The sequence below is a fragment of the Martes martes genome, assembly GCF_963455335.1.
Source record: "Martes martes genome assembly, chromosome: 18".
NCBI lineage: Eukaryota > Metazoa > Chordata > Mammalia > Carnivora > Mustelidae > Martes > Martes martes.
Window position 1 is genome coordinate 37,314,351 of NC_137906.1, and position 15,377 is coordinate 37,329,727.

General features: G+C 56.4%; 1 protein-coding gene across 2 annotated transcripts in view; it reads left to right on the top strand.

Moving 5' to 3' along the window:
• The window catches only part of PPL (periplakin), a 45,039-nt gene that overhangs the window by 21,615 nt on the left and 8,047 nt on the right, over positions 1 to 15,377 (top strand). For both annotated transcript variants that reach the window (XM_080830313.1, XM_080830314.1), the window contains exons 2-16: positions 157 to 256; positions 4,729 to 4,883; positions 5,626 to 5,746; positions 6,289 to 6,414; positions 6,508 to 6,549; positions 8,304 to 8,465; positions 8,561 to 8,668; positions 9,848 to 9,943; positions 11,163 to 11,285; positions 11,387 to 11,533; positions 12,080 to 12,231; positions 13,094 to 13,191; positions 13,409 to 13,566; positions 14,245 to 14,423; positions 14,517 to 14,655. In XM_080830313.1, the coding sequence (XP_080686439.1) occupies positions 157 to 256; positions 4,729 to 4,883; positions 5,626 to 5,746; positions 6,289 to 6,414; positions 6,508 to 6,549; positions 8,304 to 8,465; positions 8,561 to 8,668; positions 9,848 to 9,943; positions 11,163 to 11,285; positions 11,387 to 11,533; positions 12,080 to 12,231; positions 13,094 to 13,191; positions 13,409 to 13,566; positions 14,245 to 14,423; positions 14,517 to 14,655 (1,906 nt within the window). The remainder of the gene's footprint in view (positions 1 to 156; positions 257 to 4,728; positions 4,884 to 5,625; positions 5,747 to 6,288; positions 6,415 to 6,507; positions 6,550 to 8,303; positions 8,466 to 8,560; positions 8,669 to 9,847; positions 9,944 to 11,162; positions 11,286 to 11,386; positions 11,534 to 12,079; positions 12,232 to 13,093; positions 13,192 to 13,408; positions 13,567 to 14,244; positions 14,424 to 14,516; positions 14,656 to 15,377) is intronic.

Here is a 15,377-nt window from a genome sequence, read left to right on the forward strand (position 1 = left end):
TAGAAACTCGCCCCAAGCTGCCTTGTCCCGTGGCTTTGGTGATGTTGGCCTGGGATAGGGGCAGGAGACGGGGCGGGCAGCCAGGCTCCCGCTGAGGCTGGTGGGGACACGGCCCCCCCTGCCGGCCCCAGCCCACCTCCTGTCTTCCGTCCCCAGCATCTCTAACAAGGAGCTGTCAGAGCTGATCGAGCAGCTACAGAAGAATGCCGACCAGGTGGAGAAGAACATCGTGGACACGGAGGCCAAGATGCAGAGCGTGAGTGCCCCGCCCCCCCGTGCTGTCAGCCCCATTTGTGACCGGGGTCTTGCCCGACCCAATGGTTCTTACTGGGGATGGGGGTGGATTCCGCCCCCCCCCCGGAACATGTGGCCACATTTGGAGTTATTTTTAGCTGTCACAACTGGGGTAGTGCGGTGGGCGGGTGTCTAGTGAGTGGAGGCCCGGATGCTGGTAAACACCCTTGAGGGCATAGGATGTTCCCCCTCCCCCGAGTGATCCAGCCCCAAAGGTCAGTAGTGCTGAGATGGAGAAACCTCATTATTGCTGTGAGTATCAGCCCCCCACTCTGGGGGCTAAGTTCCTGCAGCTTGTGGACCTTGTCTGGAGGGGACCTATGGCCTCGGGGACCAAGCCCTGCTAGCATCCCAGCTTTGACCCTTCCTGTGTGACCTGAGGCAAGTCGCCGTACCTCTCTGTGTGTGTGATTGCCTCCGACAGGGTAAAAACGATCATCCCCATCCCCTCTGCTGCTGTAAAGATTCAGCGAGGTTATGCAGGTGTATCGTGGGGCTCGATATTACCATCGATATCCTCATTCTTCTTGTACGTCCCCTGCCCTTCCTCAGAAGCATGCGATCCTCCCTTCACAGAGAAGAGGGAGAAAGTAGCTGGGCAGATCGTGTTCCCTCTCTGTTGTCTCTCTTTCCTCTTCTGTGACGTGGGCTAACAGCCACTCGGAGCCACGGGTTCTCCTGAGCAATCTGTAGCAGGCGGGATGCCTGGGAGCTGCCGGGACGACCATCCCTTTGAACCCTCCACCAGCCCAGTGCGGTTGAGCTTATACCCATTTTGTAGCTGGGGACACTGAGGTTCAGAGACAACGAGGTGACTCCTCTGTGACAGAGCTAGCCCCAAAGGCATCCCAGAGGTGGGTTGCCAGATTTAGCAAATAAAAATACAGGATGTACTTTAAATTTGACTTTTGGAACACAGGTGTTTTTTTTTTCATAGAAGTATATCCCATGCAGTGTTTGGGATATACTTACACTACAGAGTTCTCCATTGTTTATCTGAAATTTGGATGGTCTGTATTTCATCCGCCTTCCTACCCAGGAGGTGACCAAGAGGCAGGTCCAGAGGAATGGGGGACAGAAGGTGAACAGGTCATGAGCGAATTCAAGGCCTGGCCCAGCCGTGGCTGCCCCCCACCCCTCCACCCCCGACCATGCTCTGGTCTGCTGGTCCAGGATTAGTCCCCAGGCAGCCACAGGGATGGGATGGGCTGGGGATGGCAGAGCCAGGAGCGAGGAATGGCAATGTGGGAACGAGCAGGAAAGGCGAGGGGCGCTCTCTGTGTTCCCTGCCAGGGGCCCTCCCCTGGCTCCTTTCCTGCCCTCACCTGCCCTTCTGCCAGCTTCTACGTGCCTCAGGGCCTCGCCAGCCCCGCAGCTCGCCCCACAGGCCGCAGCCTTGTCCCAGCTCCTCTGCTGAATTTCCACGCCCCTCCTCTTGTGGCGTCTTGCTATTTTCTTTCCTAAATGAAAACAGCTTTTTGGGTGTGTCCATTTTCGTCCTAATAAAAGTAATATGGGTTTGTTACAAATCTTTCAGGACTGATATACAAAATATAAAAAGCAAATTGAAATCCTGTATAATTCCAGCACCAGAGATAGGCAGTGGCTGTTAACCTTTATTAACCTTCTGGTGTATCTGTTTGACCTTTTCCTGTGTGCGTGTGTGTGTGTGCGTGTGTGTGAGAGAGAGGGAGGGAATAGGGTCTCGAGCTCTCATTTTTATTTGCTTAGAGTAATGACTCACAGTAACACGGCTGTGCTTGGGGGATAATTTTGAACTGTTTTTTAACTTCAGATGAGCAAACCTGAAAATAGAAGCCGTCCTTGGACGACCATATGGACTAATCTTTTGCTTTCTTTTTTTTCCTTCTATCGTTTCATTTCTCAGAAGACGTCACTATTCATTTTATTACCCCAAAGTTCTTCCCAATGTTCCTGTTCTCTTAAATTGAAGGGAGGTTCACAGAACGTAGGATGAACCACTTAAAGGGTGCAAGTCAGTGGCCTGTCGACCGTTTGCAGGGCTGGGCACCCACCACCTCCTCCTAGTTCCAAGACATTCCCCTTCCCCCAAAGGGAACCCCGTACCCAACAGCAGTGCCTCCCCATCCCCCTTCCCTGCAGCCCCCAGAAACCCTAATCTGCTTCTTTCTGTGCCTGTGAATTTGCTTGTGCATATTCACATTCGGTTTCATATAAACCGAATTGTACAATATATGGCCGTTTGTCTATTCAAAAATTTCTTTTAAAGATTTTTAAATTTATTTATTGACAGAGAGATCACTAGTAGGCAGAGAGGCAGGCAGAGAGAGGGGGAAGCAGGCTCCCCGCTGAGCAGAGAGCCCGATGCGGGGCTCGATCCCAGGACCCTGGGATCATGACCTGAGCCGAAGGCAGAGGCTTAACCCACTGAGCCACCCAGGTGCCCCTCTCTTCAAATTTTTAAACGTGCAGAAAAGTTGCAAAAACCCCACAGAGATCATCCATATCCCTACCCCCCAGATTCCGCCGGTCCCAGCTGCTGGATTTGCTTTATCGCTTATCTGCCCCTCAACACGCCTGTGATTTATAAGCTCCATCTGTCCCTATGATTTTTTAACTCGTAAAAACCTTTTCCCAGAGGTGTACGTTCCATAAGGTCTATAAAGCGTCCACGTTTTAAGGGCCTTTGCGTCCATAGGGACCCAGGTAACCATGCTCAGGTCAGGATAGAGAACACTTCCCGGAAAGCTGCTCGTGACCTTGCCAATCCGTATCCCCCAGAGGTAACCACTACGCTGACCCCTCTGTCCATCGATCTGTTTTGCCCGACTGTGAGCCCTTGAACGCGGCATCCCTCAGCTCGATGTTCTCTCCCTCCTCCGGGGTAGCGCGTTTCAAGCGGGCTTGCTTTCCCACACCGCTCTTGCATGAATGAGGTAATGATTAATTTACTTCCCCGTTTGCAGAATTAATCTTTGACACTGTAAGTGCCCGGGAGAGCTGCCGATCAGCTGGAAGGGTTGGAGGGGAGACTGTCCCACCCGAGCCAAGAACCACGATGTTTCTCTCCACACGAGGCCAGAGAGATGGCCCAGGCCCCGCTGGGCATCACCTCCGAGCCCCTGATGCGCGGGGCTCCACTTGTCCCTCAGCCTTCCTGGGGTTGGGAGGCTTTTTCTTCTTCCTTTTCTTCTTCTCAGGGGACGTCTGCTCTTTCCTCCGGGCCAGGAAGCACATCCCGTCATTCACTTCTTTTGGCTTTTGTAGCAGGTTTATTGAGGTGTGTTTTACGTATCAGGAGAAACTCCCACTTCGAGTGTACAATGCAGTGATTTTTAGTAACTTCACCGAGTGGCACAGCCGTTTCCATAAATGGGTTTGTGAACATTTTCATCCCCTAGTAAGAATCCTTGTGCTCATTTACTGTTCCTAGTCCCCCCGCCCAGCCGCTGACAACCACGCATCTACTTCCTGTCTCCACGGATTAGTGCAAAGGGGAACCCTACACTTGGGGTCACTTGGACACCTCTTCCTTAGTCCCATGGCAGAGGTGGGGACGCTGAGACTCTACAGGGGAGGACACTGGCTCCTCGAGGCCCCCTGTGTGACCACCACGGTCTGTGTTCAGCCCAGTCACCGGCCTGTCCTCGCCTCCCCCGAGGGCCTGGGGTCTCCAGGGCCCCGCATGGCGTGTGGCTGGGCTTCAGGAGTGTTGACCGAGTGAGCTAACAGGCTGTGTTTAGACACCTGCTGTCCTGACTGCCAGGTCCTTATTCTTCCCTAAACAAGCAGAGACCCTGGACTCATCAGCGACACCTCCCAAAAATCCACCTGCTCTGTTGACTCACACCATTTCTGCAGATGCCGCCCCAGATCTGCCGTGGTCAGCTCCCACCCAGCCCTGTCGCGACTGCTGACTGTCCTCTCAGCTGTTATCTTGTCCTCTCAGAGCCCTGAGTGAGGCATTGCCCTTGAGGACAGATGGGGTCTTGTTGCCTTGCACCTCTTACATTTCCTCCCACAGCCTGCCTTCCTGCCTCAGGGCCTTTGCACAGGCTGTTCCCTCTGCCTAGAGCACTCTTTTCTTTCATCCTTAGTTCTTAGCTTGTGTCACTGCCTCCAAAGGGGCTCACTGATCTCGGAATCTAATGCAGTTCTCTGCTTTTCCACCTCTGGTGTGTTTCCTTGGTAAACACCAACTTGTGTGAACTTGGAATCACCTTTGTGAGGTTTATCTGTTTATCTGACTGGACTGGGCAGGGTCAGGCCTCTTCATTGGAAGCTGTGTCCCAGAACCTCCACACTAAGTGCTTGGGCTGCTTGTCAAGAGGCAGAGGAGAGGCTAGGTGGGACTAGGAACCCCTTGCTGGCTCTCTCCTCCCACCCCTCCCACCCCCACAGTGCCCACTGAGTCCCCATCCGCCACCCCCTTTTCTGTCTTGACTCTCACAGGACCTGGCCCGGCTGCAGGAGGGCCGACAGCCCGAGCATCGGGACGTGACCCTGCAGAAGGTGTCAGACTCGGAGAAGCTGCTGTATGTGCTGGAGGCGGACGCGGCCATCGCCAAGCACATGAAGCATCCCCAGGGAGACATGATTGCCGAGGAGTAAGTCCCCTCCGCTCCAGGTTCCTGGGACAGGGCAGGAGGGCTGTAGACCGCTCAGCATTCCGGAGCCCAACTCAAGGTTTATTGAGGGCTAATTCGATGCTAGGCACATGCCAAATGCTTTATGTTATCTTCATGACGACCCATTTTGTAGTCCGGGAAACTGAGACTCAGCCCTGACACCCCCCGTTTTGGTCACTGTGTGACCATAGGTCCCTGACCATCATGCTGTCTGACCTCCAAGTCCTTGAGCACGCTCTCCCACTCCCTGATGTCCAGCCAGTTTCCTGTGCTCATGGCTCTCCCCTCAGCTCAGATGTGGATAAACCAGCCCCCCCCAAAACACCTCCCGCCTGGTTCTTGCTCCCCACCCTGGCAGGGGCAAGGGTCTCAGGGTGTCTCATGACTCCTTGCGTCGTTCCTGTCATGGCCCACACTACCCCTGTGGTTCCTGCTCCACGGTGGGCTCTGGAGAGTGGTGGACCTGCCTCTTTCTTCCAGAACCTTCTACGGTTCTGGACACAGAGTAGGCCCTGGGGAAACATTGATAGGGGAAGGAAGGGTGAGGGAGGATGGTAGTGATGGTCTGGAACCCAAGGCCCTGGTCCCTGTCCTCCCAGGCCCCTGGGCAGAAAGCCCCAGGCCAGTGTGTGGGGTGGGAGGCCCCTCCTGGGGGAAGGGGCGTGGGTAGTGGGCCTGCCGACCGACCCCACTAACCAGGTTGGCCACTCTCCCCGCCAAGCATCCGCCAGCTGAAGGAGCACGTGACCAGCCTCCGTGGGAAACACAAGCAGATCTACAACCTGGTGGTGAAGGAGGTCGACCCGCAGGTCAACTGGGCGGCGCTGGTGGATGAGAAGCTGGTATGGCCCCGGCTTCAGCCCTGTGCAGGGAGGACCCCGCCATTTCATGGGTACCACGGTCCTGCCTCGCGGAGGGTCATGTCCCTGACGTTTCTCAGTGGCTGCGTCAGCGAGGACAGCGAGGCTCAGAGAGGTGTAGCACCGAGCCCAGTGTCACCCAGAAGACGTGGTGGAGACTGGAGCCCTCCTGGGATTGCTCTCCAAGCCTGGTTGTTGGGGTCCTGGGCAGGTTAGGAGGAGCGGCCGGATTTCTGGCCGGCTGCTGGAGCCAGCCGTCGTCTCTTAGTGATGTGACCTGGGCAAGTGACTCCCCTGACCAGGGGCCTCCATTTCCCCATCTGTGAAATGGAAATGACGACTGTGGGGGCCTCTGAGGTTACAGTGAGATGACATATGTAGGTGCGGCGGTAAAGGTGACCGTCACTCCCCACATCTCTCACTCTGGGCTCCTGGGCTCCCTCCTTGGCCGTTGGGGTGGGTGGGCGGCGCGTCCCAGGGCCTCACCTACCGTTTGTGGGCCACCTCCTCGCTCACCCTCCCAGGACAAACTGAGCAGCCAGAGCTTTGGGACAGACCTGCCGCTGGTGGACCACCAGGTGGAACAGCACAATATCTTCCACAATGAGGTCAAGGCCATTGGGCCCCACCTGGCCAAGGATGGGGGCAAGGTACCTGTGGTTGTGTTGGGGGCCTGGCCCCGGGGGGAGAGGGGCTCACACCTGCAGCCCCGCCTTGACCCCTGCCCCTGGCTCTGTCCACAGGAGCAGAACAGCGAACTCCAGGCCAAGTACCAGAAACTGCTGGTGAGAAGCCCCCCTGGGAAATGGGACGGGAGGGGGTGGGAAGCCAGGGGCGTGGGCACGGGATGCATGTGCGGTGAACGTTTCATCGAGAATGAAAATGGTTGAGTGGGAAGATTGTACCCCGGGCCCCCACCCAAGAGGTGTCCCAGTTTGCTCTCTGCTTGTGGAAAGCCCTAATAGGTCCCCTGGATACAGCCCGTCCTGCGGTCTGCTTCTTGTTTCTTTACTAAGCACCGTGTGTGTGCCAGATACAATGCCATGCGCTTTATAAGCAATCGTATTCTAGTTGTCTTTTCAAAGTCTTTAAGGAATATGTTCTTGTTTTTTGTTTTGTTTTGTTTTAAGATTTTATCGATTTGACAGAGATCACAAGTAGGCAGAGAGGCAGGCAGAGAGATAGGAAGAACAGGCTGCCTGCTGAGCAGAGAGCCTGATGCGGGGCTCGATCCCAGGACCCTGAGACCATGACCTGAGCCAAAGGCAGAGGCTTTAACCCACGGAGCCACCCAGGCACCCCAAGAATGCATTCTTTTTACAAGTGCGCAGTGATGCCTCAATGCTTCATTGCTGCAGCTGGTTCATACCGCTCGGGTGAGAGGACACACAGGCTCTGGGGCCAGACGCCTCCATCGCTCACTGCTGTGGAGAGCTTGAGCGAGCTCCTGAGCCTCTCAGACCCTCAGTTTCCTGATCTGCACGACAGAGTTCCTTCGAGTCCTTGTCTGCTAGGATCGCTGATGCAGCAGATGTGCCCACAGCACAGTCCCGGCAGGGGACACACGCAGGAGGACCCCCCTACTCATTAGCTCCTGTTCCTGTTTGCAGAGCAGAGGCGGACATCCGTGCTCCCTCCCGCTCCTCCCTGCCCCGCGCCCAACACCTCTCCCGTGTAACTAACACAGTAACGCTTTGCTTCTGTGCTCCTAGCCTCTGTATGGGCATCGGGATAAAGTCAAAAGGGGAAGCTGTGGCTGCCCACATTTATTGAGCTCCAACTGTTTGACAGTCTTTTTTTTTTTTTTTTTTAAGGATTTTTAAAAAAATATTTTATTTATTTATTTGACACAGAGAGATCACAAGTAGGCAGAGAGGCAGGTAGAGCGAGAGAAGGGGGGAAACAGGCTCCCTGCTGAGCAGAGAGTCCAATCCGGGACTCGATCCCAGGACCCTGGGATCATGACCTGAGCTGAAGGCAGAGGCTTAACCCACTGAGCCACCCAGGCGCCTTTTTTAAAGGATTTTATTTATTTGACACAGAGAGACAGAGAGAGAGTACAAGCAGAGGGAGAAGCAGGCTCCCCACTGTGTAGGGAGCCCGATATGGGGCTCCATGGGGTTTGATCCCAGCACCCGGGATCATGACCTGAGCCGAAGGCAGACACTCAGCCCACTGAGCCACCCAGGCGCCCTCGTTTGACAGTCTTTGTACCCTATGAGATCAGTGCTGTTGTCATCCCCGTTCTGCATGTGAGGAAACTCGAGTCTCCCCAGGAGAGTCTGTTCCCTGCGGGTTTTGTCCGTCTGGCTCACTGCTCCATGCCCAGAGCCTGGAGCGGAGCCCGGCACTTAGTAGCTGTGCCATAGACGGTTGCTGAGCGAGTGAATGCGCTTCGGAGGGTCAGGTGACTTGACCAAGGCGGTCCAGCTGGGAAGTGTGGAGCTGGGCTTGTCCACACACTGGCCAGAGCCAGCCCAAGGGGAAGGGTTGAGGGAGGCTTCAGCCCTGTCCTTGCCCCCCGACTGGCCCCCTGCAGGCGGCATCCCAGGCTCGCCAGCAGCACCTGAGCACGCTGCAGGATTACATGCAGCGCTGCACCAACGAGCTGTACTGGCTGGACCAGCAGGCCAAGGGCCGCATGCAGTATGACTGGAGTGACCGCAACCTCGACTACCCCAGCCGCCGGCGCCAGTATGAGGTGGGCCTCGGGGCCTGGGGTGTTAGGGCAGGGCTTGGGGGGGAGCACAGGGCCGCCAGTTGGGCGCTGAGCCCCCTCCCCTGCCCCCGCTGCAGAATTTCATCAACCGGAACCTGGAGGCCAAAGAGGAGAGAATTAACAAGCTGCACAGTGAGGGTGACCAGCTGCTGGCTGCCGAGCACCCCGGGAGGAACTCCATTGAGGTGCGTGTGCCCTGGGCGGGGGGATGCCTCCTCCAGGGTGGCCTCAGGCCAGCCTCTGCTGTGAGTCACCTGGACTCAGGCAGCCCCGAAGGCGGGGGTCCTGCATCCTTGTCTGTCTGTCTCTCCATTCCGCCGTCTTTCCTTCCTCTGTCTGACCCTGTCTCCTCTCATTATCTCATCCCTCGGCCCCTGGACTTCTGAAAGCCATACGGTACCTGTAATAGTTTCCTAGGACTGCCGTGACCAGTGACCGCAAACTTGGTGGCTTTAAACACCAGAAACTAACTCTCTCTCAGTCTGGAGGCCAGAGGTTTGAAATCAAGATGTTGACAGGCTTGTTTCCTCTGAAAGTTCTAGGACAGAATCCTTCCTTGCCCCCTTGCTTCTAGAGGTCGCCAGCAGTCTGTGGCATTCCTTGGCCTGGGGCTGCATCACTTGTATCTCTGCCTCTGTCTTCAGATAACCTTCTCCCCTATGTGTCTCTGTATGTCATCTCCTTTTCTTTTTTTTTTTTTTTTTTTTTTTTTTTTTTTTAAAGATTTTATTTATTTGACAGAGAGAAATCAGAGCTAGGCAGAGAGACAGGCAGAGAGAGAGGAGGAAGCAGGCTCCCCGCTGAGCAGAGAGCCCGATGCGGGGCTCGATCCCAGCACCCTGAGATCATGACCTGAGCCGAAGGCAGAGGCTTAAACCACTGAGCCACCCAGGCGCCCCATGTCATCTCCTTTTCTTATAAGGATATCAGTCATTGGACCTTAGGGCCCACGCTAAATCTAGAATGATTTCCTCTTGAGATACATAATTATATCTGCAAAGATCCTGTTTCCAAATAAAGTCACATTCTGAGTTCTGGGTAGACGTGACTTTGGGGAGGAGAGGGATGCCTTTGTGTGAATTTAAAAAAAAACACCCCTTTGGGGAGATGCAGCCCCTGCTTGTCCCTTGTGCAGTGCACAACCCAAGTACCTATACATGGCAATCCTGCTTGGCTCCTCCACATGTTCCTTTTCTCCTTCCCATGCCTGGAAAGCAGCTGGCTGCCTCTGAGGGGGCCACTTTCAGGAAGATGCCAGGTGCCCCCTCCCCCACCATTCTCTGCTCCAGAATCTTGCCATTCCTCCCTGGGCATCCCACACACCTGCCAAGCAGTGACCCGTTCCCGGCCCCTTCTCTTGGCAGGCACACATGGAGGCCGTGCATGCAGACTGGAAGGAGTACCTGAACCTGCTCATCTGCGAGGAGAGTCACCTGAAGTACATGGAAGACTACCACCAGGTACGCGCCAACCCGGAGTATCCCTGATGGAAACCCCTCAGGGCCTCCTCCAGGGGCCTCACGGGGCTGCCGTCCCAAGCCTCCCCGTGCCCACTCTTTTGATGACCTACATGGCTGTGCCCCTGCACTTGCCAGGCCCTTGTCTGTCTTCCTTGGAGGCCAGGGCTGGAGAATCCGATCTCACAGGTCAGTGTGGGGCCCAGGAAGGAGTGTGGGGTTTTCATTTTGGTAAAACATATAGAATAGGATATTTACCATTTTAGCCATTTTTAAGAGCATGATGCAGTGTCATTCATTACATTCACAGTGTTGTGTAGCCTTCACCTTGGGGAGGTTTACAGAACTTTTCTATCATCCCAAACAAGAACTCTGTGTCCATGAAACAATCGCTCCCTACTCTCTCCCTCCTCCTACCCCCAGCCCCTGGTAACCTCTAACCCATCTTTCTGTCTCTCTGAATTTTCCTACTTTACGTTTTATGAAGGGGGACTCACAGGTTATGTGGCCTTTGGTGTCTGGCTGCTTTCACTTGACCCTGATGTTTTCGAGGCATGGCATGAATCATTCCCTTTTGTGGCCGAATCCTAGTCCATTGTATAGACAGACTACATTGTGTTTATCCATTCTTCACTGGTGGATACTAGCTGGTTTCCACAGGAATGTGTATTTTTAATAAGGGCTGGTCACCTGATCTTTAGGACTGGGGACTCGAAATCAGGTGACACTCATGTAGCTGCTGGTTCAGTATCTGGACCCCGCTGGTCTATGAGCTTCACAGGGCCTCAGGGTCCCATTCACTGTTATAGCCCAGGCGAGAGCTGAGGGATTCCAGAGTTGATGGACTAAAGAACGGCCAAGAGAATTTTCTAGAACAAAGTGGGGAGGCTTGTGTTCCGTGTATCAAGACTTTGAAAAGTGTAGCGTGAAGTCAGGGTGTCCCTAGCTCAAAGAGAGGAATGAAATAGGAAAGCAAGCTTTAACAGTACATATGTATGAACACTTAAAATGTCCTAAAGGTTGCCTCGTGTGGATTGGCAGGAAAGCACCTTGCCCGAGAGGCCCCCAGAAGCCAGCTAGGGAGGGTTTGGGGTGTGAGCCAGTGGATTCAGGGTGACTGGGGGTGCCCAGCCCTGGCCTGGGGTGGGCTTGAAGCCGCAGCCAGGACTGGCCGTGTCCTAGTGGTTTCCTGTCCGTGATAGGATCATCTGGTCTCCCCTAGTTCCACAAAGACATGAAGGATGCCCAGGACCTGTTGCACAAGGTGGACTCGGACCTGAACCAGAAGTACAACCCCGACTTCAAGGACCAGTACCAGATTGAGTTGCTGCTGCGGGAGCTGGACGTGAGTGATGGGCCCAGGCAGGGCCTCTGCGCACCCCTCCCTGCAGCTCCCACCTGGGGGAGTGGGTGGTCTCACCTGGGCCCTCCCCCTGCTGCATTCAGGACCAAGAGAAGGCTCTGGACAAGTACGAGCATGTGGTGCGGGGCCTGCAGAAGCGAGGGCAGCAGGTTGTGCCCCTCAAGTACCGCCGGGAGACCCCGCTCAAGCCCATCCCCGTGGAGGCGCTCTGTGACTTTGAGGGTGACCAGGTGAGTTGCTGCTCAGGTGTCCTGGGTGCCACAGACAGGCTGGGCCCAGATCTGCCCCTTTCAGGTCATTGAAGAGTCTTAGGAGTGACAAAGCTGGATGCAGGGTCTCACACAATGTTTTTAGGGAACCTCTGTCCATCCCTGCAGTTGGGGTCACTCTCTGCCAGCCCCCACCCCCACAGTGTCCCACCAGCTGCCCTGACCTTCTGTTCTACCAGCTGAGTCCTTATCCTGCCTAAACCAGTCACCGTGGCTCCAGACGCCATTCTCATTGGCCAGGCCTGAGTCACATGCCCACCCTGAGCAGTCAGGGACTGGTGAGGGCGGGGGCAGCTCCTCAAGGGGAAATCCAAGTGAGTGTTGAGACATCAGATCCCACACATCTGCTTGCAGCTGGACCTTCCCTACACTCTATAGCGAAATGTCTTGGGGAGGGTCAGAGAGAGAGGCTAAGGCTTGGGGGGCTGGGGTGTGATGGCGATTGGGCTCCTGGTCACTGGCCAGGGCAGGTCTCTCCATGCCCTCTGACCAGCCTGCCCCTGCCAGGGCCTGATCTCACGGGGCTACAGCTACACCCTGCAGAGCAACAATGGGGAGAGCTGGGACCTCACGGACAGCGCAGGGAATAAGCTGACTGCCCCCGCCGTCTGCTTCGTGATCCCCCCGACTGACCCCGAGGCCCTGGCTCTGGCGGACAGGTATGGGGCAAAGGACGGAGCCGGCAAGGGCTGGCCCCATTCACAGCCCTGGGCATCCTGACCCAGCTTCAGGAGGCAACTGACACTCCATACCTGCACCCCCTTGGGGGCTCAAGTGGGACAGGACCAGACCCCACTGGCAGGTTGACTTGCCAAAGGTCAATATCAGGCTGCAGGCACAGTCAGCACTTTCTCTTCAAGTGCATCTGGGTCTTTGCATACGCTGTTCCCCCTACTTGGACACCTACCTCTGGGCCTTTGTATATGCTGTTCCCGCTGGATGCTTACTCCAGGCCTGGCTGGCTCAGGCCTCTTGAATTAAGATAGCTCCATGGTCACCTCTTCTGTGAAGCCTCCCCTGACTGTCCACTCACACTCCACCCTGGCTCAAGCACCTTCTCCCCCTGCACGTAACTGCCGTTTATTAGAATGCTGTGCGAGTCAGTCACAGGGCGGGGAGGGGCTCTTTGAGATTTACTCTCTCCAGGGCCTTGTTCATTCAGTACCTGGTGCAAAGTAAGTACCCGACAACTCCTTTGTTCAGTGAGTGATTCGAGGAATGCTGTCATGTATTCATTCAGCAAGTGTTTATTGAGCACCTGCTGTGTACTGCTACCTCAGGAGTAACATCTTGGTGGGAAAGACAAAAGGAACAAAGAATTTTAGGTAGTAAAACTGGTAATGAAGAAGAAAAGGGCCTACCTGAACCCAGAAGTACAGCAAACTTTCCACGTGTACCAGGTTTTGACTTCTCAAAGCATTTTGATGAGCCTGGTGACTCCCCTGGGCCATTTGCCCAGATGCGGTCTGGGGCCCCATGTGTGGGCTGGCCCCGGACCCCAGCCGGTTTTTGCACTCACAGCTTGGGCAGCCAGTACCGGAGTGTGCGGCAGAAGGCAGCCGGGAGCAGGAGTGCACTCCAGCAGCGGCATGAGGTGCTGAAGGCAGAGAATCCTGGAGGTGGGTGCTGGGGCCACGGTCCAGGGCTCTGGGTGGACAGGGAGGAGGGAATGGACACCAGGTCTGTGCTGCAGATGGGATGGCAGCAGACAGGCAGGACAGGGGTGGGGGAGGCTGGGATAGCCCCAGAGGTCGCAGCTGGCCTAGGCCCTCTCCCTGTGCCTCATGGCCCCCCCTGGCTCCCCACTGCCACCTGACTCTGATTTCCTCCTGGCAGATGCCTCTGATCTTCAGGGGCGGCATCTGCTGGCTGGCTTGGACAAGGTGGCCAGAGATCTAGACCGGCAGGAGAAGGCTATCACAGCGATCCTACGGCCGCCGCTGGAGCAGGGCCGGGCTGTGCAGGACAGCGCCGAACGGGCCAAGGACCTTAAGGTACCACCAGGCTGGTCTCCTCATGGGGGCCTTGGTGCTGGACAGGGACCACCTGTCCCATGTAACCATTAGTCCTGAGTGATGGCAGTGAGGGGCGCTGTTCTAGGCTGATGACTGAGGAGGTGCGTGAGGCTCATGCTGCCTCCACATGGCTTGTCACCTGCCGGCTCATGGCAGTATGGATGACACCAGTAACCCGCCAAGTGGGAGGCTACCATGCAAGGTGACCACAGCTTCAGAATTAGAGCTGCTTGCTGGCTGCTTGACTGCAGACCTGCTCTTCAAGCCCAGGCCTCAGTGTGTTTAGCATTCAAGGCCAGAGGAGGACAGGCACAGGGGCGGGTCGTGGCCAAGCCCCATCGCATCCCTTCCTGAGCTAGTCACCTGTGAATGGGGAGAGGAAAGGTACCCACCTCATGGGGTGGCCCGTAAAGACGGAGGAGATCATTCACATGATGTGCACGGAAGAGCAGTTGCTTGGTAATTACCTGTTAATTTCCGTCACTCCACCGTACCAGAATTCCGGGGGACGCTCATGGGGGGCTGGCTCCCCGGGGGGGGGGCTGGCTCCCCAGGGAGGGCCCAGGCTTCCCCAGCAGCTTCCTCTGTCCCGTGAAGCCCCTAGAGGGTAGGAGGCTGCCAGACTGTGGCCAACTCCAGGGGCTCTGGTCCCCACAGAACATCACCAACGAGCTGCGGCGGATCCAGCCCGAGAAGGCGCGCAGCACAGCTGAGTGCGAGGAATTCGTGCAGGCCCTCCCGGGCAGCGGCACCACCCCTTTGCTGAAGACCCGGGTGGAGGACACCAACCGCAAATATGAGCGCCTAGTGCAGCTGCTGGACTTGGCCCAGGAGAAGTGGGTGGCAGGCGGGCAGTGGGGGGGCCGGGTGGGGTTATGGGGGGTTATGGGGCCAGGCGGGCACCCCTCACTCCTGACCCGTGTCCCCAGAGTGGATGTGGCCAACCGCCTAGAGAAGAGTCTGCAGCAGGGTTGGGAGGTGCTGGCCACCTACGAGAAGCAGCTGACCCAGGATGACACAGTACCTGAGAGTGGCCGTGCCCTGGACAGCAAGAGGCAGGAGCTGGCGGTAAGTCTGGGGACCCGGGGTCTCGCGAGCCTTTCTCCCCACGTGCTCCCTGACCCCCTGCCTCCGAACAGACGGGAACAGAGGCCCTGAGTACGGGGGCAGTGAGTCTGCAGGTCTGAAAGGCTGCAGGGTGCCAGGTCAGAAGTTGCAAATGGAGGCCTATGGCACGAGTCCCAGCTGCTCGTGGGGCTTGTGGAAATCAGGAGCCTGGATTTAAAAGTATCCACATCAACCGCCCAGATTTCCAGTGTCCCCGGACAAGCAGATCTGGCCCCCTGGGCCGGCATGCTCTCGGAGCAGGTCAGCAGCCATGGAGTGCCCGCTGCCTCCAGCCCTAGCGTCCGCTTTCTCTGCCCTGTTGTCCCTGGGCTGCTCGGTGTGTCTGCCTGCCTGTCGCCTGTGGGCACTCCAGCCCTCGGGAGGCCCCTCATTCACGCACCCGTTCTCCTGCGGGGATCCTCACCTCAGGACCAAGGCCTCGCAATTGGAGGGAGAGCAGCCTGTCATTCTGGTACCGGTGCGATGTCACAGGGCACGCGCTGCCGAATGCAGGGTTTTTAGAGGTCAGGTTTTCCGGACCGTGTTGTGACGAAACCCAGCATTGCAGAAACCACCACCAGATTTAAGAAGAAACGCAGAGGCCAAGCCCCAGTCCCTTCCCACACCCAGGTTTACCTATCTGCCAAGGCAGAGGGCCCCCAGCAGCTGGGGCAGCGCTGCCC